General features: G+C 34.3%; 3 protein-coding genes across 7 annotated transcripts; 1 reads left to right on the forward strand and 2 right to left on the reverse strand.

Annotated features, from left to right (window-relative positions):
• Window positions 1-3,608: 3,608 nt before the first annotated feature.
• On the reverse strand, window positions 3,609-6,845 carry LOC111389260 (trifunctional UDP-glucose 4,6-dehydratase/UDP-4-keto-6-deoxy-D-glucose 3,5-epimerase/UDP-4-keto-L-rhamnose-reductase RHM1-like). Of its 3 annotated transcripts, none has more exons than XM_023014167.1 (3): window positions 6,106-6,569; window positions 4,442-6,021; window positions 3,609-4,326 (listed from the first exon to the last, which is right to left on the reverse strand). In XM_023014167.1, exons 1-3 carry the CDS (start codon window positions 6,287-6,289, stop codon window positions 3,874-3,876), a joined length of 2,217 nt encoding a protein of 738 aa, XP_022869935.1. In that variant the 5' UTR covers window positions 6,290-6,569; the 3' UTR covers window positions 3,609-3,873. The 3 variants fall into 3 exon arrangements, with proteins under 3 accessions (XP_022869935.1, XP_022869937.1, XP_022869936.1); XM_023014169.1 differs by lacking the exon at window positions 6,106-6,569 and adding an exon at window positions 6,721-6,845 and having other exon boundaries at window positions 3,663-4,326; XM_023014168.1 differs by lacking the exon at window positions 6,106-6,569 and adding an exon at window positions 6,592-6,806 and having other exon boundaries at window positions 3,663-4,326.
• Window positions 6,846-10,617: 3,772 nt separating this feature from the next.
• LOC111389252 (bidirectional sugar transporter SWEET2-like) lies at window positions 10,618-12,457 on the forward strand. 3 transcript variants are annotated; one of them, XM_023014149.1, is made up of 7 exons: window positions 10,619-10,947; window positions 11,133-11,169; window positions 11,254-11,470; window positions 11,548-11,706; window positions 11,783-11,902; window positions 11,973-12,098; window positions 12,214-12,457. In XM_023014149.1, exons 1-7 carry the CDS (start codon window positions 10,887-10,889, stop codon window positions 12,271-12,273), a joined length of 780 nt encoding a protein of 259 aa, XP_022869917.1. In that variant the 5' UTR covers window positions 10,619-10,886; the 3' UTR covers window positions 12,274-12,457. The 3 variants fall into 3 exon arrangements, with proteins under 3 accessions (XP_022869919.1, XP_022869917.1, XP_022869918.1); XM_023014150.1 differs by having other exon boundaries at window positions 12,232-12,457; XM_023014151.1 differs by lacking the exon at window positions 11,783-11,902 and having other exon boundaries at window positions 10,618-10,947.
• Window positions 12,458-14,017: 1,560 nt separating this feature from the next.
• On the reverse strand, window positions 14,018-22,399 carry LOC111389247 (mitogen-activated protein kinase 19-like). Its single transcript, XM_023014140.1, has 10 exons — window positions 21,965-22,399; window positions 20,235-20,643; window positions 19,910-20,037; window positions 19,706-19,765; window positions 17,119-17,268; window positions 16,878-17,033; window positions 16,533-16,744; window positions 16,335-16,436; window positions 15,532-15,698; window positions 14,018-14,743 (listed from the first exon to the last, which is right to left on the reverse strand). Exons 1-10 carry the CDS (start codon window positions 21,986-21,988, stop codon window positions 14,256-14,258), a joined length of 1,896 nt encoding a protein of 631 aa, XP_022869908.1. The 5' UTR covers window positions 21,989-22,399; the 3' UTR covers window positions 14,018-14,255.
• Window positions 22,400-24,143: the final 1,744 nt, after the last annotated feature.

The following is a 24,143-nucleotide window of genomic DNA, read 5'->3' on the forward strand; positions in this document are numbered from 1 at the left end:
CCTAGGAATTGACCAACTAGTCTTTCTTATGGCTCGGGAAGACTAGATAGTAAAAGTCCATTATCGTCCACACTATTATATATATATATATATTTATTTTTTTTTTTTTTTTTTTTTTTTTTTTGAGTGTGTAAAAGTTAGTTAAATCTTTCTTTCTTTACACTTATTTACTTGAGAAGCTTAAATTTTTTTTCATTGTTTGTTATTTTTAATGAGGCCTACAAGAGTTTGCTTTGAGTGTGTTTGGTCCAGTTAGTAGTGCTTACAGTTTTGTTGTTGTTTGCATTTGTAAAGAGGATTGTAGATTTATTCAATAATTCAAAGATGCATATAATACCTATTTGTAGTTCTTTAAAGGAGAGAAAATGTACCCAACCTATAAAGAGAAAAAAATTAAAAAGAAAATGAAATTTATAATATAAACAAAACAAACTTTAAAAAAAATTATGTAATTAAACAAATTAGAATTACAAAAATGAAACAAATAATATATTAATATCATTTAATTAAAATTGAAAAAAAATAAATTTTAACATAAAAAGAAAAGAATTTTAAATCCAAAATAATAAAAATTTATAATATGAACAAAAAAAATTTAAATAAAAAATAAGAAAAAAAATTCTTCGTTGACGGAGAGCATATCTCCATCCACGGAGAGATTGTCTCTCCTTTCAATGGATGAAAATTTATTTTATTTATTTATTTAATTTTTAAATTTTTTTGTTTATATTGTTGATAAATTATTTTCTATTTAATTTTTTTAAATTCTTTTCTCATTAAACTTAATTTTTTTAATTACTGATTTTCTCTCCTTCAAAGAACAATTTTTTTTCTATTTAAATTTTTTTTTCAATATAAATTTGCTCAATGTAAAATTATTTCAATTTTTCTACTGGTGAAAATTATTGATTAATTTATTTTTTAAAATTTTTTGTTCGTATTATAGATAAATTTTTTCTATTTAAATTTGTTTTAAATTCTTTTCTCTTTATGATTGAATTTAATTTTTTTCAATTACTGCTTTTCTTTCCTTCAAAGGAGAAATTTTTTTTCTATTCAAAATTTGTCCAGTATAAATTTGTTTGATTTAAAATTATTTCAAATTTTTTTTTCTACTGGTGAAAATTACTGCTTTTCTTTGTATAAAGCTAAACTGTTCATTTTTGTCATTACTATATTGAATCATTCAATTTCAAAATTAATATCACAAATAGTTTACCTCAAATAATTAATTTTATAACTAATTGAATCGCTTCTTCTTTAAACACTAAACTCATATCAACATTAAAAATGCTAATATGAGGTTCAAAATAATCCTGCCCGTGCGATAGACTAGTCTAAGTAGAATAAGGAAAGAAAATCCTCTATCGGTCGAAGTTTTATGCGCAATTGTAACCTTTCTTACCATTTAAGACTCTTCTAGGATTTGGAATGTGGCTTATAAAAATACAAGACACATCTGTCAGTTTTATTTAAACATTATTGCTGTGTTTGTAATTTATATCCATATTGTTAGTTAATATACATCGTTCATCTGTGATTAACACTCTTTACTTTTAATCTTGTTTCTTGTTGTGATCTTTATTACTTTATATTGTGTCATTAATCTCATTCATTACAATCCCTCTGGATCCAACAAGTGGTATCAGAGCTTGGTTTTTTTATGGATTGGTTGAGATTTTTTGAGAGATGACTACTATGAAGTATGTCATTCCACTACTGGATCGCAATACAATGTTTTGTCCGTGGCAAGTAAAGATGAGGGTCATTCAATCGTAGTTGGAATTGGATGATGCGTTGTTGGGTTTTGAGAAGATGCTAGCTGATTGGACAACGGAAGATAAACAATGAAGGGTTGGCAGGCTTTATCGCAGATCCATCTTCATTTATCCAACAATATTCTGTAGGATGTCTTGAAGGAGAAAACAGCGGCTACTTTGTGGTTGAAACTGAAGCAGCTATGTATGACTAAAAGTCTCACGAGCAAACTGGCTCTAAAACAGAAGATGTATTCACATCGTATAATGGAATGAGGGTCACTGAAGGACTATATTGTTGTGTTCAAGGAAATAGTTGCAGATCTTGAGATATTGGAGGTTAAGTGCGATGAAGAGGATCTGACATTGATCCTGTTGTGTTTGTTGTCTAGCTCTTGTGTATCATTTCGGGACACTATTTTGTATAGTCATAATACTTTAACTATAAACAACGTCTATGATGCATTATACTCAAAGGAGAAGTCAAAGCATTTGGTTGGAGTTACATCGAGGGATGAGGATGCTCTTGTATCTCATAGTGGTCGACAGAGTAGCAGATCGAAGAATAACAGCAATTTGTTTTGCTTCTACTGCAGACGTAAAGGATATTCGAAAGGATTGCAATAAGTTGCAGGCTAAAGGTGATTTAGCTGTAAATCGTAGAGCGCAACCTTTGACTTGAAACAAAACAAATGTAGTTGAGGATTTTTTAGACGGCGGAGATGTGATGTTGATCGTGGTATCTGACTAGAAATCTAGGCATGACGAGGAGTCGATTCTCGATTTGGCATGTTCACTTTGTATATGTTTCAATCAAAATTTCTTTTAGACATATAAGACTGTTTAGCAAGGTGGAGTTGTAATAAGAAACAACCAGTTTTGCTGGGATCGATCGAGTCAAATTTAGGCTGCGGGACGGGACAGTCAGAACAATTGATCAGGTTCAACATATTACAAACCTGAAAAGGAATCTCATCTCGCTTCGTACTCTGGATGCCTGGTGGAGGTGGAGTCTTGAAGGTCTGAAATGGTGTCCGGGTTGTACTAGAGGGATGGAGAAGGTCTCAGTTGTACATATTGCAGGGGAGCACAAAATCAATTAAGAGATATTTGGGCAAGTTCAGTACTGTGGTGGATATTCAGTTTGGTACAGTACCTTTTGTGATGGGTTTTCAGTCAGTTTAGAACATTGCTCGAGGGATCGTTGGTGATTCCGCTTTGCCACCAATTTCAGCAGTTGCACTGTGTTCAGTTGTTGGAGTTGGATCTATTGAGCGTAGGTACCATGGTGTTAGTGATGTTTGTAATGCTTTTGGGGACATTAAAGGCGATAGTTCTAGCAAGGGAACTTCTGTTCGGGCATTTTGTATGATTTCTGCTACAGGATGTGCTTCGACCCTGTTTAGTAAACATTAATTCCTTGATGAAATTTTGGGAACCCGAGAGTAGGGTTCATGTGTCACTTGTGGACGTCTTGCAGAGGGCGATGATTTATATGGAGAGTTTTGGTTACTGCGTTGAGGGGATTGGGCATTTCATTTTAATGCAAACGAGGTCATTTCTCAAGTGGAGAAATTTTGTGGAGCCTTGCTTGTTGTATTGGAATTTGAGTCAAGGTGGAGATTATTAGGTTTTATGACTCAAATATAGCTAGGAATCTTGTGAAATTGCGTATTTGATTTTTACTTGAAAAGGAAGATTATATCCAAGTTGAATAAGGAAAGGAAATCCTCTCTCAATCGAAATTTTATGCGCAATTGTAACCTAATTTTAACTAGGAGTATTGTAAGATTGCGTATTTGATTTTTTCCTAAGGCACATCCCAATTTACATCCCCACCCTTGCATGCTAGAACTGAAGTAGTAGTATCAAGTACAAAAATTTCACATAATAGTACACCGTATGTTACACCCCAGCGTGCTAATGGAAAAGAGATATAGGAGCAAACATTATCCATGACAAAGTAAAAACCTCTATAAATCAAAAAAGCCACAAATATAAGCTGTAACCAAGAACTATCAATGGCTAAAGCTAAGAACGTAGAAAAAGGTAATGGGGACCACATTAACTGATGCAAAATCCAGCACCAACACTCGTGTTGACAGTCTTGAGGTGCTTATTCAACGGGGGTTTTCCTGTTGGGTTCAAAAACATACTTGATCAAGGACTCCTTGATTGACAGCAACTCGGGGAACTCTTTCTTCAACTTGGAGGCATCAATTTCATTATTACTTCTAGGAGCAACTATCACCTTAGCTTGCTCTTCAAGTGTGAAGTTCGCCCATTTGAAATCCTGATCAATATATTTTTTGTACATCTCCAAAACCTCATTGTGACTGACAACTCCAGGGTTTGTGAAGTTCCATATGCCTCTCAGGTTCCGCTTTGCCATCTCTATTGAAATAGGAAGAAGCTCGTCCAAGATGGTCATACTGTTGGGAATATTGACAACCTTATTGTACCGAGAAATCTTAGTAATGAGATTGCGTGGGTTGTTCAGGTCTGAAGATATCGGCATTCGAACTCTGAGCGTGCAAACGTTGTCGTATTCCTTCAATAGTTCTTCCACCTGATTAGCAAGACAAATAGAGCATATATCCTTGCTTATTCATAATTTCAAATATAAATAGAAAAAACACACAATTCTTACGCAAGCACAATTTCACAGGGAAAGGGGGAGTTACCATGGCCTTGGTCTCAGAATAGAAAGAACCGCTGAAATTGGGTTTATCTTCCTCCTTAAATCCAATCCCAGAGCCTTCAGGGTGTGTGGCATTGTATTCAAATATACAGCCAGTGCCAAAGTTAATCATCAAGAGCCCATGTTCTCTGCATACATCTGCTAAGTTTAGTGTACCAGCAACATTGGTTCGAATTGTTTCTGTTTTGTGACCTTCACACCAGTCAACATTGGGTCTACCAGTCACACCAGCAGCATTAAACACGTGTGTTGGCTTAACAGCTAGGATGTCTGCCAAAAGCTGTGGGCGATCCTCCAGGCGTCCCTTTCCATACTCATACGGAATTCCCTGTTTCTCACATAACTTTCCAAGCAGCCCACCAATCCATCCAGTCCTACCAAAGATCAAGAACTTGAAGGGTGGTTTTTGAGATGTACCATTGCTCTTAGAAGCAGGAACCAACATTCGGGTTTGATTAGATTTGCCTGAAAACTCAGACTTCCCAGAATCAGATTTCTCAGGTCCGTCAACATTTCTTTCTATTCCACCAGGCATCATAAGCATTCTAGGATGAGGAAGCAGTGCTCCGGACACATCACCCCACCAACCAGGGTTGCTGATATACCATTCCATGGTCTTTTTCAACCCTTCTTCCCACGTGGTCCTCTCAGTCCAACCCAAATTCTTCAACTTCTGATCATCTAGGAAGTATCTTTGATCATTAAATGGTCTATTGTCCACGCATTCAATGCTTTTGTCTGGATCTATGTTAAACAGTTTGCATATATCTTTGGCAACATCAATCACTCTCCTTTCCTTTTTTGTTCCAATGTTGTAAATATGACCAACTTCTCCCATGTGAAGAACGACATCAAATGCCTCAGCAACATCCTCACAATAAAGATAACTTCGCACATTAGAACCATCCCCGTGAATTGGAAGGGGCTTCCCTCTCATGGCTAAAAGAATGAACTTTGGAATTAACTTTTCGGGGAACTGATTGGGACCATAAACATTATTTCCTCGGGTGGTAATCACGGGCAATCCATAAGATCTCCCATAAGCCATAACAAGCATTTCAGCCCCAGCTTTTGTGGCTGAATATGGGTTTGTGGGCAGCAGTTGTGAGGCTTCATGATTTCCTACTACAGCATCCTCGTCGGTCTCTCCATAGACTTCATCCGTGCTTACATGGATAAACCTTTTGATCTGGCCGGTGACCTTGCAGGCTTCTAATAGGACATGAGTGCCATAAATATTATTCTTGGTGAACGCAAAGCTGTTACCAAAAGAATTGTCGACATGGGTTTGGGCAGCAAAGTGCATTATCGTGTCAATAGACTCGGCGATGAGGAGATAGTTGACAAGATCAGCACTGCCAATGTCACCCTTCACAAACTTGAAGTTAGGCGACGAATTTGAGGGAAGGAGGTTCTTAAGATTGGAACAGTAATCAAGTTTGTCTAAAACGACAATCTTGTAGTCAGGGTAGTTTCGAATGAGCCTATTTGCAACATGAGAAGCAATGAATCCAGCCGCACCGGTAATAAGAATATTCTTGGGTGTGTGCTTCGTCATGATATCTACAAAAAATATTAATAATAATTAAATAATTTCATATTATACAAAGCAGCATATAGCAAAAGATGGTTTTACATGTAAATTACTTGACAACTCGATAGATAACGTCAGGTCAACTTTGAATGGATCAATATCGAAACAGCAAACATCACAAACGAGAGAATGAATTTTAACGTTCCCTCGAGTGTTTCTATTGAAATTGAACAAATATTTGCCATGATCATCTTGCTGATAAAAGGCCAAGTTTTTACATTTCTTTAGGGTGATCATACAACTACAAAGGATTTAGCACTAATAACTCGGCCAAATGAGATAACAATACGAACTCCAAATTTGCTCCAATTACTCATCAGAGTACAACGCATGCTATATATACAGAGCAAACAAATAGATACACGTACAAAAGTATAGATTGGCGATGCCCAATTGATGAAATTAGGTCAATGATAATGAAGAGCACCTTATTGACAACAGATCTAAAGTAATTAAACTTTAAAAAACCGAAATCACGAAACTATAAATAAGACAGAAAATGAATAAAAAAATCAAAAGGGATTTGTGCATCAACTGACACTTAATTTTCAAGCAGGATCCGCCAAACCCAATGAATCCAATGAAAAAGGAAGAGAATAATAATTCAAAAGCCCCCCTCTGAAAGAAAATTTTAGAGAGATTGTCGTGAAGCGATGAGAATGAAGCACCTTCCTCTGCAGCAATCAATTCATCCTAATTTATCGATTTCTTTCCCTTCCAATTTCTTGGGTTTTTATACTAGGAACTCAATTGCAATACACAAAATAATAGTCGACACACGTACAGCAACAACGAGAGAGACGCCTGGCGGCCCATTTTTGGTGTGGTAGGTGCAGACAAATTGGACGTGGGATGATTGACGCGTAGGTGGAGGCGGCACGAGGGTGTCAGACTTGGCTTCACATTAACATATTGAGGCGTTTCCTAGAATGTCCAATTTCAAGAGTTTGAGTGAACAAGTTTTCACTAATTTAAATTTAGTGTCAACTTATCTATCATGCCCTTAATGAAAAAATGGAGCAATTGAATGTCATTCTCGATATTTGATTTTTTTTTCAATTTGTCACGAATTTCGAGAAGTATCTTTCATAAGAAGCTACATTAAAATAATGTTTCTCGACATTTCGTTTCATTTGTCTAGAATGACATTTCATTTTGAATATAATATTTCTCTACATTTGAAATGTAGTTCTCGATATTTCTGAGTTAATAAAAAATATAACATTTATTGTGATTTGACATCTATACTTTTGAAATAAATATGACAGGTTATGTGTCAAAATTTTATTGGGCAATAACAATTTTGCAAAAATATTCATTTTTTTCTTAGTGTGAAATTATAAATTGTTAATAAGGATATTTTGGTCTAAATTCTTTCAAAATAGACATTTTTGTAATTATGGACATTTTTGCAAATCACGAGGTGAAAATGGACATGATGTGAAATTTCCTCTAACTAAAATATTCTTGGGTGTGTTCCAGAAATGATCTAACAAGAGGGATTCGCCTACTTCTACATGTTCCAAATTTTGTTTATTATCAAAATGCCCTCATTGGTAATTTTAAATTCCACAATGAGTACAAAATTATTCATACAATTAACAATTGTCTTGGTCATTAATAACTTGACACATAACTTATTTAAAGAAGTACCATGTCCATTATGTATTAAATGCTCACTTCTCCTGTAAATGGATAAATAAAATATTTATGAAATATCAAGAATTACATTTAAAATGTCATGAAATGTAGAGAATTCTCGCGTTCAAAACGAAATCTCGTTCTAGACAAATGAAATATCAAATGTCGAAATAAACATGATCCAAATGTTGATAACTTTTAAAATGTCATCGACGTCATGAAATGTCAAGAACAACTGCTAAATACAACTTATCAACAAAAGCAAGATTTCAAAGAAAAATTATTTTCCACCAAGAATTGTGCGGAGCATAATCAACTTGAAAATTTGGATGAAATTAAATTCTCGAAAAGAAATTTCGTTCTAAACAAATGAATTATCAAATGTCCAAATAACAGTATCTAAATGTCGATAACAACTTTTAAAAAATTGACAACATCATGAAATGTCAAGAACAAAAACTACTAAACACAACATATCAACAAAAGCAAAATTTCAAAGAGAAATTACACTCTACCAAGAGTGCAGAGCATAATCAACTTGAAAATTTGGTGAAATTAAATTTCTTGAAATGAAACTATATGATTTTCTTATGAATTTGTAGTATATAGTTATTTTTGAATTCTTCTCTCACAGGTAGAACCTACTTTATCTCTAACGGTAAAAAAAATCAATTATCAAAATTCTTACTAAACAAGCACTTAATGGTTTTTCTACTTCATCTTCCTCATTTTTTCCTAAAATTATTGGTCAATACCTAATAGATAATAAAGGCAAATGAATCCATTAGATATTAACTAGCATTAATGTAACTTCTCATGGAAACTATTTGTTCTTGAAATTCGTGACAAATTGAAGGAAAAATTGTTTCATTTTCATTAAGGATATAATAGATAATTTGATACCAAATATGACAATTTTTGCAAAAGTTATCAAAATTAGGCACTTTTCAATTGATAAGTATGGAATTGGATATTTTCATAAATTCCCCTTTAACATATTCATTCTAGGCTCTTAGCCTCCGTTTGATGCCATTATAAAAAGAAATTAGAAGAAAATGATGTTTTAAATAATGATTTTTTTTTTTTTTAAATGTGTAGTTAGAAAGTATAATTTTTTTTTTGGATTTACGCTCTAAATATTTTATTGTGTAAATGTGCAGTTAAAAATGAGAATAAGAAATAAAGAATTTTGAAATAAAAATAGTCAAACATGGGCTTAATAATGTGTCCTTTTATGTTTATAATTTACGGTGTAATACATGAATCTAGTTTTGTGCATAGTTTCGAACAAGAGAAAGAAAATGAGTAATTTTCTTTTCCACTTTGAGTCTTTGACTCTCTTAATATTTATTGTAAATCGCCTTTACAAGTAAAGAACTTGTGTCATCAGAGACTAACTTCTTTAATAGAGTTGCTAATTATTTGTATTTGAGTAGAAGTAACCAAGCATTTTATTATAGTGATTTGGAGTTGCGGAAGCACAAAATCAAAGATTGTGATTAGATGTTACAACTCGGTTGTATCCTGCAATCCCACATTCTCAAAAGTAACTAATTGTACATGAACTCCTTAACATGTCCTAAAGTAAGTAAAAATTGGCATCATAATGTAAATGATTTTCCTCCAAATTTCAATAAAAATGTGATTTTGAACTAAGAAATTGTTTTATAGATGAATTATTGAAATTTGAACTTATAAAATCTAACAGATCTTTAATTAAGTTGGACATTTGAGCTGTTATTTCAAAACTATGCTCTTTTTCAATAAGGGTCCGTTTGGTTGTGAAGATGAAATTTGGATGGAAAGAAAATGACTTTCGGGAAATTGAATTGTTTAGAAATTGTTTTCCTGAAAATTTTAAATTATTGTGTTTGATTGGTATAATTTTCTATGTGAAAAATGTTGAAATAAAAGTATTTTTTGGCATTCGTTTGGCTCTGTTTTATATAAAAATTGTCAATTAAAGGGATAGAATTTATTGGTATTGAGGATGAAATTTGTTTCTATTGTCAAAAAAAAAATCAAGAAAATCATCTATCTTTTGGTATTTGTTTGACTTTGTTTTACATGAAAATTGTCAATTAAAGGAAAATATTTTTGTACAATAATTCTTAGAATTTGTTTCTATTGAAAAAAAAAAAAAAAACTGGTAAGGAAAATGTGGAATTCAGATTAGGTGGCAAAAAAAGTGGAAAATGATTTCTAGGTAAAAAATAAATAAATAAATAATATCAAACAATGCAAAAGTGGAAGTTGGAATTCATTTTTCATTTTATAGGGAAAATTTTGGCTTATCAAACATACATTTCTTTGCGTGTGCCGTGTGGGAGTTGTTAATCATAAAAACAGAATATTCTATAAATATACCTATTTTGTAAATTTGTCTGGTCGGAACTTAGTTGTCCATCCGAATTTATAATCCAAAAACAATATTTTTTTACATTTCTTGGTCATCATGAACGAAAATTCAGTATTGTCTTTAATTGTGATGTTGATATTACTATTTGTAATTGTCCATTCTGATCACATCTCTATGGTGAAGCAAATTAGTGGTAAGACTTTTATTAATGATTACTCAAAGAAAAAATTAAAATGTTCTCAAAAATAAAATTTTTATGATATTTTCAAAATAAATCAATTTGAAACCCTTAATTAACTTCATATTTTGCAGAAATAAAATTACTTACAAGTGTAACGACATTAAAAATTTTATAGATGAATTATTGAAATTTTCAGAGATTACGCACCCAAAGTTGTTGAAAAATATGAAAGATAATATATATATTAATTTCAAATATTTTTTCAACTGTGTGACATTTATTCTTTGTTTGACAATCATTATTTGAAATTTTTTTTTTTTTTTTTAATATTCATTTTCAACCACGTATTCGTTCTTTATATACGTATATATAAACTCATTTGTTATGATATGGTGCAAACATTCTAAAATTGCGCCACGCCTCCATTCCTCATCATAATATAGACCACAGACAAATGAAAACCCTGTCCATAGCCATAGCCCCTGTTTGAGAAGCATTAGTGAGTGAATATTTCTAAAATCAGGCGAGCCTCAAATTATACCAGGGCAATTACTCTTACTTTTAGCAGTTTATGAACACACGGACAGAGAAAACGAGCTGGAAAGGAAGATTTCTTGTTTATAATTTGGGTTTTCAGAAACAAAAAGGATTTGATGGTTTTTCTGGGTTCATTTCAAACTTTATCTATTTGCAAAGATGCAGCTGGAATCGCGGGTTTGTGCCTCATCGTAATATTTATGGATTAACAACACATATATAGGGAATAATAATTTGTGTTTTTATACTGTATGAGAAGTATTCCAGATTGATTCCACTGATACTTCAAATGTGTTCGTTCATTTACTTGGATCTTCTTTCCTTGCTTGACTGAATAAAAGTTCATGAATTATATATTGCAGGAAACATCTCTGCTTTGGTATTGTTTGTATCTCCAGTGTGAGTTTATGCAAATACTTGATACTATTTGATGCAATAGCACAGAGCCTGCCAAAATCCACTGATTTTTATATTAATTTCCAGGCCGACTTTCCGTAGAATAATCAGGAACGAGTCGACAGAACAGTTCTCGGGGTTGCCATATATATACGCGCTCCTGAACTGCATAATCTGTGCCTGGTACGGTTCGCCTTTGATATCTTCTGATAATTTGTCGGTTACCACCGTTAATTCGGTAGGTGCAGTTTTCCAGATTGTCTACATTATCCTCTTCATAATATACGCAGAGAAAACAGAAAAGGTAAAATTATTCTTCTTGTTTTGGCCTACATTAATTTAAATGTAATCATCTGGTAAATATTTGGATGTTGCTAGCAGGTGAGGGTGATTGGATTGCTATTGGCAGTTTTAGGCATATTTGCCGTTATCGTCATTGGGAGCTTGTTGATAATAGACCTTGACGTTCGTCACGTCGCCATTGGGTTCCTGAGCAGTGCTTCCCTCGTCTCAATGCTTGCTTCCCCTTTGTTTATAATTGTACGTGCTTTGCTGCATTTAAGATAATTAGCCCGTCGATTAGTTTTATGTTCTTGCACTTACATATGTTGGACAGAATCTGGTGATCAAAACGAGGAGTGTTGAATTCATGCCGTTTTACCTGTCCCTCTCCACTTTTTTGATGAGCACTTCTTTTCTTCTGTATGGAATCTTCAGTTTCGATCCCTTCATATATGTACGTTTTTCCTACTTGCTTCAGTAGAAATGCTGCACGGAATCTTCAGTTTCTAATGCTTGAACTGCAGGCCCCAAATGGAATTGGAACTGTTCTAGCAATTATACAATTAGTTTTGTTCTCTTACTACAAAAATGCATCAAGAGACAACTCTGTAGTACCTTTACTGGTGTCTCATGACATGATCAATGGAAAGGTAAAGATGACTATATTCCTTTTTACAATTTGAAATGATGAAATTCTTCTACGGCTGCATCATTCGTTTCTGTACTACGGTCATATCCCTTTTATTTTATCCTCTTATTTAACAGGAAGAATTAAATTTTCAGACTTGGGCAGCAGTTGAGGAGGGACGCCTCTCGAGTTCATGAAGAACGGTGGATATCCAAACTCGGCCATGATAATAAATTCTGGATTGTTCCAATTAGCGTTGGATTATTCATTGTTAAGGTTAAATACTTGTTGAGTGTGCAATTGACTGTAGTTTGTAAACTACGATGAATGTGTAAAGGATTATGCTTAAAGTTCCAATGAATCTTCCTGTTTTTCACTTTATTTCCCAAGAATTTATATTCATGTGATGTAATGATCAAACATTATCTGCAAGCAACGGAGTACTGTAATTCACTAAGGTGTGTCATTTGAAATGTGCTTGGCGAGTTCCCTCCAATTCTGCCATGAGCCATGCTTGGTGTACAGAAGAAGTTTTCACAGAATACTGCCAGAATACACACATAGAGGAGTGGGTAAGGTATTTTTTGGCAATTTTTTTTCATGGTGGGCTCCACATCATGAGACTATTCTAGCAACAATCTGTAAGAAGTTATTTTGTACATATGGATTTATCCTCCTGCCAATGACAAGGGGCACCTTGAAGGAGTGTATATGGCGTTCTTACATAATGAGGTCGAATGAGCTGTTAAGACCAAAAAATCTATATGTTCACTTGTATGCATCAGTTTAGATTCTAGATTGCTATTTGCATTGTTGACATAATATTCTGCACTTAATGTGATATGAACTTTAGAAAGTTTTAAACTGATCACTGACTTTACAAAGTGTTTCATTTTGATCACATATTCAATATGACGTCTATTTCTTAACTGAAAATTCTATATATCTACGTGCCAAGTCATCATGCCATTAGTATTTTCAATTAAATCCCACCCAAATACGTAAAATATTAGTTTAAAGATGGAAGGATGTCAAACTGAATTAGTGATTTGAATGAAATTTTTTGTTAAATTCAGTGATGCATATAGAATAAAATAAAATTTAATGGCCAAGTGACACCAAGCACTAACATCAGTACCAAATTAACCCTTCATACTCCACGGACAATGTCTTACGAGGAATTCTTTTTTTTTTTTTTAAATAGCACAATTAAGCTATAAATCATCGCTAACTAAAGCGTGATATCAATTCAAAATTCTTTCATACTTTTTAACCACACATTCTTTAAAAATTTCTTGCCTTGTAGATCAAATCCACGATCATCTGGAAAGTTTAATTTCGTAAGACTTATTCGCTGTATTTATTTGCTAGGTATCAATAGCTTCAAATTTTGAATTATTGGATATTAGAGTTTCATAAACTAAGACAGATAAAAATGTCAGTAAGAAACTGAGGGGAGCGCCTTCTCATCCTATTTTGTATGAGCGAATGAGGGAACCCCATTATGGTTTGCCTGATTCGAGACTCGCTGTTATTCAGGAACGGTTGCCTGTTGAATATGTTTGAGTGGTTGATAAGCGACCCCAATAGGAGTTTCAGTTGATTTATGCAAGTTTGTGGTGATATCAAGTAATTAACTGCTGTAAAGCAAGACCTTAGTACTCAAACCTAACTCGAGGTTAGTTCTTACAAACATACGTCCGAATATTTATTTTTAACAGTTGATCTACCATTTTTACCAGTAGCTGCTTTTTGTGAGTGTAATTGAATCCAAATTGGTGAGACAAACAGGAAAAAAAATGTAGACAAGGAAAGAGCTAAAATTAGAGGGTGGTTTATCCGTTTTGCAATGTCTCAAGATCTGGCAGCATAACAAACTCTTTTCATATACAATACACGTAAATACCTTTGAAGTTCGAAGCAAAAGCAAGAAAACCTGGAAAATTGAATGAAAAGTTATCTTTTATTTAACAATCAATGATGTGACAATTGCCACCTTACAGTGACCTAAACTAGAACTCTCTTCTGACAAGATAACCTCACTCTATCGCACTAAGGGGGACACCATGTGAATTGTTTGACAATTTATACACATTATTCGACTTAGGACCTCACAACTACCCTCAGATATCTGAATAAACTGATCCTGTCATTGCAAGACCATTCAAAGAAATCCTCACTAAGTCAGTCCAAGCTGAACATCGCTAGCCTCTCTATGAGCAGCCACAGCAACGGCAGCAGCCCCAGCCATACCGAACTGAGATTGAGCCTGCAGCAATTTCACATCGATTGCAAGCTGGCCATTGAGGCCTACTTTTGCTTGTGTGCCGTAATATGGATTACTGTTAACTTCGATATTCATCCCTGGGTTTAATTTAGTTTGCATGTATGGCTGAGGTTGTGCTTTGTTGATGTCACTAGTTGTGCTAGATGTTGATTTAACTGACGTGTATTGTTGTGTGTGTGATTTGACCTGTGGTGATTCTTTCTCAGCTCCTGTCCAACCCTTCTCGTGTTTCTTCCCAGAATTAGTCCTAAAGAAATAATGCGGAGAGATCGACTGAGGAAGGATAGCGTTCTGAACATACATTTTCCCATCAGAGGTCTCTTTGATATGTTTGATATTTTCATTCGGTAAAACTGGTCCTATAACTCTTCCTGGCTTGGCTGCACACGAGAAGGAAATGTCACTTAAATAGAACCAAAATGTAGTATCGAAGTAAGTGAAGAGCATAAAGTTCCCTGTCAAACTGTACAAACTTCTGTAGTATTATCGAAATTAAAACATACATTCTATTCAACCCAGCTTTCTATAAACACACGACCCCCCCCAGAAAATCATAACATAATCATAAAAGGTGTGGTCAATTTCATACAGAATGAAAACTAAATACACGACCCCACCTGAAATTATTGCTACTGGAGAGAAAATCATAACATAATCATAAAAGGTGTGGTCAATTTCATACAGAATGAAAACTAAATACACGACCCCACCTGAAATTATTGCTACTGGAGAGAAAATCATAACATAATCATAAAAGGTGTGGTCAATTTCATACAGAATGAAAACTAAATACACGACCCCACCTGAAATTATTGCTACTGGAAAGAAAATCATAACATAATCATAAAAGGTGTGGTCAATTTTATACAGAATGAAAACTCTAAAGATCCCCCAACCAAATATTAGATGTTCTCTCTACTATTCCTGTTCTTTAACAGCATTGACACCCGCTTCTCCTCTTGAAATTTTAATATTACAGAGTTGTTCACTGCTTTATATAGAGTTGTTCCATTGTTAAAAAATGGTAAGTGGAGATGGTTATTATCCGACTTGGTAAATTATGCTTTCTTTTGTGATTCAATAGACATCCAAGACTTTCTAACGGCTTCACTCAACATCACATCAGTTACTAGCCACAGCAGAAATGATAATCCAAAGTAGAACCTACCGGTGGGCACCCGCGGCGGGGGTACACGTGCAACCTTCGATAGATTTCCAAATGTGGCATCTGGATTTATAATCCCAGTGGACATTTCTTCTGTAATTTGCCGGTGATTGAGAGCAGACACGTTCTGTTGGGTTTTTGGAGGTATGGTACTTGAATTTACTGTAGACCTGCATGATAGGAGAAAAGGATTTGAAACATGACTCAACTACTTCATCTTCTGTCTGGTATCAGAGATGTATAAATACACATGCATAACAACAAAAGAAGAGGACACTCTCAGTTCTTGTTATCTTCCAAAAGGACTGGTTGCATACCAACAAAAGAAGAGGAGACCCTCAGTTCGAGTCTTGGTATCTTCCAAAAAAAAACTAACATGCTTTTGCAGCAATACACAAGGTGCATATAAATTGAGTGCAAGAATACAAAAGAATATGAGGACATCTTGAGATCAGTTGTTTGTTCAGTGAAAATTGGAGTTGGCACCTAACTGATGCATATGCTGATTCATCTTGTTCTTAAGAGTGTTTTTCCTACCTTATTGAAATGCACTTATTCTTTTTCGATAAATGAGTAATTTCTTAATTAAAAATAATAAGAATGAAGAAACAAAAAGGGAAATGGAGAATATTCACTACTTCAGCAGCACTTGTGTGCGCGCGTGCTCATGCGCATGTGTGTATGTGGGATAAAAGAGTTCATCACTTGTGCATGTGCACATGTGTATATATCGCAAAATAAAAGAATTAATCGAAGGCAAAAGCAAAAAACAGACCCCCAAAAATTAAACAAACAAAAAATCTTACCGTGGAAGAGAGACATGCTTTCTGTCAGGAGGAATCACAGGTCCACTTCTCCCAAGATTTTCTTCAAGATAGGCAAATTGCTTCCTGAAGTGACCAATGGCACTGCATAGTGCAAATAATAGCATCATAGAATGAGATTAATGTATACAATATAAGGCTACAATCTCATAGATCTGGTAGATTGGAGGAGTTTAAAACCTGGGGTACAGAAAACTAGTGCCATTATTTCCAGCCATGTAGTCCTTGAGTAGTTGAGGATGGTATTCTAATATTTCTCGAAATATCAATTCCCTGACATCTTCCTTAGTCACTCGTCGGCGCTCAAACTCAAACTCCAGCTTTGAAATTGGCTGACAAGAAGGTTCCCTTTCAAGTTTAGCCAGTCCCTTAAAATAAGGATCAGCCAATGCCTAATAAACCCAATAACACCAAAATAGAAGCCAAATAAGTACAAAAGAAAACTTACTGAAAGCTCCACCTAGGTAATACCTATTTTTAGAACATGCAGGCTATAGAATGCAACTAATAATATGGAAAACTCACCTCTTCAGCAGTTGGCCGATCCTTTGGATCAAATGCTAACAACCGTTTCAACAATTTCACTGCCAAAGGATCTGCAGTAGGAAACTTCTCAGCAAAAGACATTGGGTGTTTTTTCTGCATATCTGTTAAATATTTTCTTGCCTTTTCATTACGCACCTGCATCCATGAATATAAATCTCAAAGATTAACCACCGTACCATATAAGCACCCAAGTATAAAGTTAAACGATGACATGTCATACTCCAGAAATGGTTTCTGCTGATGGTGTTCCAAGAACATCTGCAATTAAATCCAATTGATGCACAACACTTTTACCCGGAAACAATGGCTTCCCTGTCAAGACCTCTGCAAAGATGCAGCCAATGCTCCAAATGTCGATTGCAGGTGTATACTGCAGCAAAGTACAACACATATAAGACATATTCACAAGAAGTCAAGAACAAAATAATTGAACAAAAATAAGAATTGTTCAAATCTAGGGAAGGCATTACTGCTATCTAATGCACTCAAAACATATTCCGTAATTGTTGACCTCGTTTCTGGTTAGGGCCACATAAACAACAGATATTGGACCCACCCGCTCACACGTAAGCAAAAGTCTAACACACTAAGACACACAAAGGGTCTAAAACGGTTTGAAAAAGAGTGTGGAAGCAGCTCAAAGGCATGGGACGATAACGTTCGAAATCCGGCGATACATTTGTAAAACGATTGTACAATAATTACCAATTGTGATTAATGAACTTTATGCAAACTTAATTGTATTCGTAAGAGAATAAAAATGAGATGAATTGTTTTGTATTTATTCTGGTATTGAGTTTTGTAAGTGAAATTGCATTAGCCTTACAGTGGGAACATGGGGGAGTATTTATAATAGTGCAGGGTGAATTGTGTCCCTCAGATGGGAGTACACGTGACATCATCTCCACAATCCATATATCTCATCCTAGGCATCACCTTTGATTTATTAGCCCATTTTACAATTATTGAGAGGTAGGATCACCACTTTGTTTGACAAGACTTGACACTCAAACTCTATGACAAACGTTATATCAATCATTTTAAAAAGATATTTGTGAAGGAGCAAATCTCTTGGGGGAGCGATAGCGAAGGCGCCTCAGAGTCATAGCCTCGATAATGGGCCTCGATCTCGGCTAGCGGACCTCAGGTTCGGAGATGTTGAGCATCGGCTGAAGTATTGATACTGGAAGTCAATGTAGCCTAGGGCCTCGGTCATAACGTCGTACACCTTGTCCTGGGTGGGGCCAAGGGCTACAACGGGTTAGCCACGTTGGAGCCACATCTGATAAGACATAACAATAGTCCCCGAAATCCAAGTATAGTCATTTATGTTATGATTGGACTTCAATTTGGAATAGAACCTTCTAAGTTTCTTTTGAAAAATTTCTTGAATTTTTGGCAACTAATAATAGTCTTCCAAGTCCAAGTATAGTCATTTATGTTATGATTGGACTTTAGTATTGATATTGCTTCGTGGTGTTGCTGAAGTTAATTTCAAGCCGAGGCAGTACATTGTCGAACCGCTGAGGCTGCTGGGGTTATAGCTAAATGTTTTTGTTTGAAGCCGAAGCAGTAAATTGTTGAACTGCTGAGGCTTCTGGATATAGTTGAACTTTTTGTTTGAGGTGAGGCAGTGCATTGTCGAATTGCTTAGGCTGCTGGGATTATATCTGAAGTTTTTTAAGGCTAGGGAAGGAAAAAGCTGAACTGTCGAGGCTCATTTGTTAATGATTTGTCTTCGATAACTGTGCCAATAATTTGATGTTTGCGTGCGTTCCCAAGAACAGGTAACCGAACCGTTATGGATTCTAATACATGTACGACCATCGCATTAAATGCGTAATGATGGTTGCAGTTGTGGATTATCGAAGATGACGAACTCGGATGATGCGTGCACATCACTAATTGATCTGAGGTGTCAATTGAGAAAACCTTTTGAATTCTACGCCTCAGATTTAATGAGAGATTGATGGCTAGGATTAGATGAGCATCAATCGAATGGCTGGGATCCATTTTAGCCTCATATAAAAGGCTAATCATCTTCATTTCGAAACTTTTAATTCTGCATTTTTTCGTTAGATTCTCTTGCAAATTCGTCCAAGTTTTACCACGTTCTCTCAGATTTCATCTCCAGCACCCTTCCTCCATCATCTTAGAGTTCTTTGTGTTTAGGTATTTTCCTTGCAAAATTTTTTGTTTCTGTAATCTTCATTCGTTTCTCTAAATTTTCACATGAGTTCCGAGGCGGGTAGGGAGTTGGTAACCATTGCTAGATTCGGCATTTTGATCACCTCAACGACAGGAGTCGCTATTTCATTGACTTCGGACTAATAGCTTCTAGGGGTAAGAGGTCTTCATACTTGCTTTTATTTCCAACATCCTTGTCTAACACACTTGAATTTGCAAATACATTAACTGCTTTTAGCTTCTTATAAGGTTAAAAGCTATAGAAAAATGAAGGGGGATGAAGCTCGCAGAATTCAAGAGTTACAACAGAGTGTAGCCAAGTATTTGTGTACAAAGCTGAACTAAGGATACCTGCCTAGTTCCGATGGATGCTTAGGAATCAAAGAATATTGTAACTGCTTGTTGCAATCTGATATTAAGCACTTGATTGCATATGGCATACAAAATGGTAATTCCAATAAGTGCCAATTATGGTTTTGTCTTGTTGGGTCGAAAGAATAGGCAATCAAGAAACATGATCACATCATCTGGATAATGGTATATTGAACCAGATGCAAAAGAATGTTTAAAAAATAAGTGGCCAAAATCACAAAGTGGAGTTCTGATAATATGACCATTACCTTGGAAAAGAAAGATCCACAGAGCTCGGGAGCCCTATACCATCTTGTAGCAACATAATCCTGGAGGTTAGGAGAGAAGAATCAGCAAAGATTATGAAAACAGACACACTTCCAAAAACAAGAACAATAAACATGCTAGTATTCCATATTGATGGGATGGCAAAAGGTTCAAAACTATTAGATTAAAAGTATAAGAAATAATACCGTCCAAAAAATTGTTGTTGGGGTATCACTGAATGCCACTCTTGCTAGTCCAAAATCACATATTTTGAGTTTGCAGTTTGCATTTGCCAAAATATTCTTTGGTTTAAGATCTCGATGATACACATTAGCTGAAAACCAAACAAGCTCTGGATAAGAATTATGAAGTTGATAATTACCATGTTTAAATTATAGTCTTCCCAAGCTAGCACAAGAGGAAAACAAGAAAAAGAAAACAGAAAAGGCTGATATGAGGATAGCTGCAGGGTGATTATCCATATGCAAATGATAAGCAATTCAGTAATTATTATGTGCACAGCCTAGTTACCTGTGTGCATATATTTCAGTGCCCGTAGCATCTGATAGAGAAAAAAACGATGGTGCTCATGTGTCAAGTCATCATTAGCTTTAATGACTTGATGAAGGTCAGACTCCATAAGCTCGAAAACAACATAAATGTCTCTGAACTCCCTTCTAGAGGGTGGCACCATGATCCGCTTAATTTCTACAATATCAGGGTGCCGTAGAAGGCGAAGCAACTTAATTTCACGCAAAATCCGAATAGCATCAGAGATATGCTCAAAAATGTCTGTTATTTTCTTTATTGCTACTTTCTCCCCAGTATGTGTATCAATTGCTGCGCAAACAACTCCATAGCTTCCCTTGCCTATAATTTCCAGAATTTTGTATCTGTTGGCATCTCCATACTCAGTAAAAAATTCCGTCTCTTTGGGGTTCTGCAAAATCATTAAAACATAGTCAAATCATGGTGGAGAGACCAGTAACTTCACCTGAAAGTTAACCATTCAAAACATATTCCAGAAACGCCATTCTATTTAAAAGAAAATAATCTATGATATCTTAACAAAATTTAATAATTGAAAAGACATTTATAACAGCCAGAATATATTAATCTATTTAAAAATATTGTTTGATAAGAAATAAATTTAAAGAAATCGAAACTAAACCAGTAAACCATGTCATTAAAAATTTAAGAATCCAGAATCCTATCAATTTTGTAAATGAACAAATTCTCATATGAAGCGATGAATACAGAATCTATTGACTCCTATATATCCTCTACTATATAGGATATATGAAAGCAAATAAATACACACATCACACGTCCTGTCTTACATTTCATTCTAAAAAAATCTAGTAATTTGAACCATAAGATAAAACTTCGATTCTTGAATAATCCAAATCACTTCTGCTTCTATTATAACACAAGATTCCCCTTTGACAACAATAGGTTCTCTGCTCTAATTATATATTAAAAAAAAAAAAAAAAGAATACATAGCCGGTCCTCATAAAAACAATTATATGACATTTCGCTATTCAACCAGTGACAATAGTTTTTCTACTATCCAAGTATTTAGATATAATATTACATTAATTCGAAAAATTAACGAATTCATGTCCATTCTAAACAACTAAAACAACATCTAAATATGTTGATATATCAAACTTCAACTAAGTTTGGGAAAGTCATAATTGTTTTCATTAAGACCTGGGGAACTAACATCAACAGATGATAATACATTCGAGTTGTACGAACTTCCAGTTCTCTGAATTCAACACTTCAACCCCCCCCCCCCCCCCCCCCCCCCCCCCCCCCCACTAAAACAACATCTAAATATGTTGATATATCAAACTTCAACTAAGTTTGGGAAAGTCATAATTGTTTTCATTAAGACCTGGGGAACTAACATCAACAGATGATAATACATTCGAGTTGTACGAACTTCCAGTTCTCTGAATTCAACCCCCCCCCCCCCCCCCCCCGCACCCAACAGAAAAAAAGGCACCAAACCAGCTCTGTAATTGACTCTAAAAGAACAATGGAAGGAAATGCACTCGAAAAACTAAACTTCAGACAAGTTAAATTTCTTAAAAAATCTCGGCCCTACGCTAAAAGACATTTTAATTCCAAATTTCCGAAATAGTTAAAAATTTGTCATCGTGTACACATAAACGAACAAGATCTCTAATTTCTTCAAGTAGGATTGAAAGAAAATATAACCATAAAAAATATAAATATTACAAATTATATATACCTTCCTTCGCTGATCTTGCTGCATCTTTAATTCTTTTTTTTTTTTTCAACCTCCAAAAAAATCTATTATTCAAAAGAAACGGCGACGCTTCCAATGCTATTTCTTTATCCGATCAGAGTAAAACAACAAACGCTGTTCAAGAAATTAATGTACTCCCCAAAAAAATTAAACCAACTGAATTTTACAAAACCAACACCCATTTCACTGTACTGCAACCCCACCACCAATTAACCTCCTCTTCCCCATAATTCCTCCGCAGTTTTTTTTCTTTCTCACGACAAAGAAAACAAAATTAATTTGTTTAAAAAGTTGAATTTCGAAAATGAAGAGCGTTAGGTTCTGGAGATCGAACGGTAAAAGAGAGAATGAGAGGATGGATCTCGGAGAGTCTAGAGAAAGAGAGAGAGAGGGGGGGGAGAAGCTAAAGAACTGAAGAGTACAGGTATGAATTATTTATTACAGAGGAGCCTTTAGAATATTAATTTAGCTTATCTTTAATTAATTATGTGGTGACCGTTTGAAAGGTACAACATAACTATACGGACTCTTTCAGGAATTTGGCCCTGTTTGAGTTCTATTAATTTTTGGTAATGTATTATGAAATAATAAATTGATAGAAAATGTAGAATTAAGAAAGAAGAAAATTTTTTTGATTTATATATAATATAATTTTAATAAAAAATGTGTGATTGAAAATGAATATTGTGAAAAAAATAATAAAAAAATGGGGCACAAACAGAGACTTCTTATAATAGTTTTTCTTTTAATAAATATTTGCTAACCTTAAATAATTTCCATGCGATCTTAACATGATTTAATTACATTATTTTATAAGAACTTGACAGGTTACATAAAATTCAAATCTTTAAGAACAACAAACTAAAACATATCTCTGTTTAATTAGAATTCTTTCACTCACACTCTCAGATAAATCGATGATAATGATGATGATGATGATGATGATGATGATGTAAATAAATAATAAAGGAGTAAAGAATATGGATGATGAAAAAATTCGTTCAACCCGATAACAATGGGGGCCCCATTCGAGGCGAGGATTACCCGTCTAAACGAGTAAATGAGACTGGTACGAAGGGAGGATCATCGCCTTGAAGTGGGTATGAGACGAGTACTGGAAACATAGTCCCTGTCCCGCTACCCGCCCCGTTTAAAATTAGTTTCAAATTTAAGATTTTATCAAACAAAAATAATAGATTTATCATCATTTTTAAAGAAAACATAATTCGTTTTTAATAAATTGGTAAAAAAATAATATTATTTACATACTAATGACATAAAAAATAAAATAAAAGAAAAAGAAAAAATAAATAGGGTGATAAATGGGGTAGGAGATCCGCCCTGTCCTATTTTAATTGGGTATGAGTGTGGGGTAAAATAACAAAAATACTTGATAGATGAGGATGGGAATGACAGACCCATCCCATACTCCTCCCGTTGCCATCCATAGGAAAGAAAGACGACAATAGTGGGAGTCTAATGAAAGCACTACGCATCCACAAAGGCATGTTTTTGTTAGTATTGTCTTTTATTAAACAATAAAATTTTACGAATATAATTTGTACAAAAATAAAATAAAAATAAATTTTGGAACCAACTACTCTCCGGTTTTGATTTCCATTATTTCAAATTTAATTTTTTAAATTTATTTTCAATTACGCATCCTTTCAATAAAATATCTTGCATGTAAAGATTTGAATTTTGTATTTAGGACATATTCGATAGTGATTATGAAAATTAATTTTTTAAACGTTCAAGAGAAAAATCGGTTTCACTTGTAAATGTAGAAATAAAAAATAATGTCTAGAATAGTGAAATAGCGGCAAAAAAATTGATTTTTTTGACGAAAAATTGCTACCAAACAGAGGTTTAATTCAACTCTTTTTCAGACACCATTTGATCATTGTTATACTTATGGTTGACGAAGTGATTTAATTTGATTGTTATATAGATTGCTATAGTTGAAACCTTGACACAATGTAGTTGTGTTTTGTTGTTATTGTGCAAGGCTTTTGATTAAGAGTCTGTTCGAGTTTCATTTTTTGTTCAAAATGTATTTTAAATTAGTATATTGATGAAGAATGTGTCGTTAGAAAATGAGGAAAAAATTGACTTTACATGTAATATTATTTTATCGAAAAATATGTGATTAAAAATCAGA

Source organism: Olea europaea, unplaced genomic scaffold (assembly GCF_002742605.1).
Source record: "Olea europaea var. sylvestris unplaced genomic scaffold, O_europaea_v1 scaffold572, whole genome shotgun sequence".
Taxonomy (NCBI): Eukaryota; Viridiplantae; Streptophyta; class Magnoliopsida; order Lamiales; family Oleaceae; genus Olea; species Olea europaea.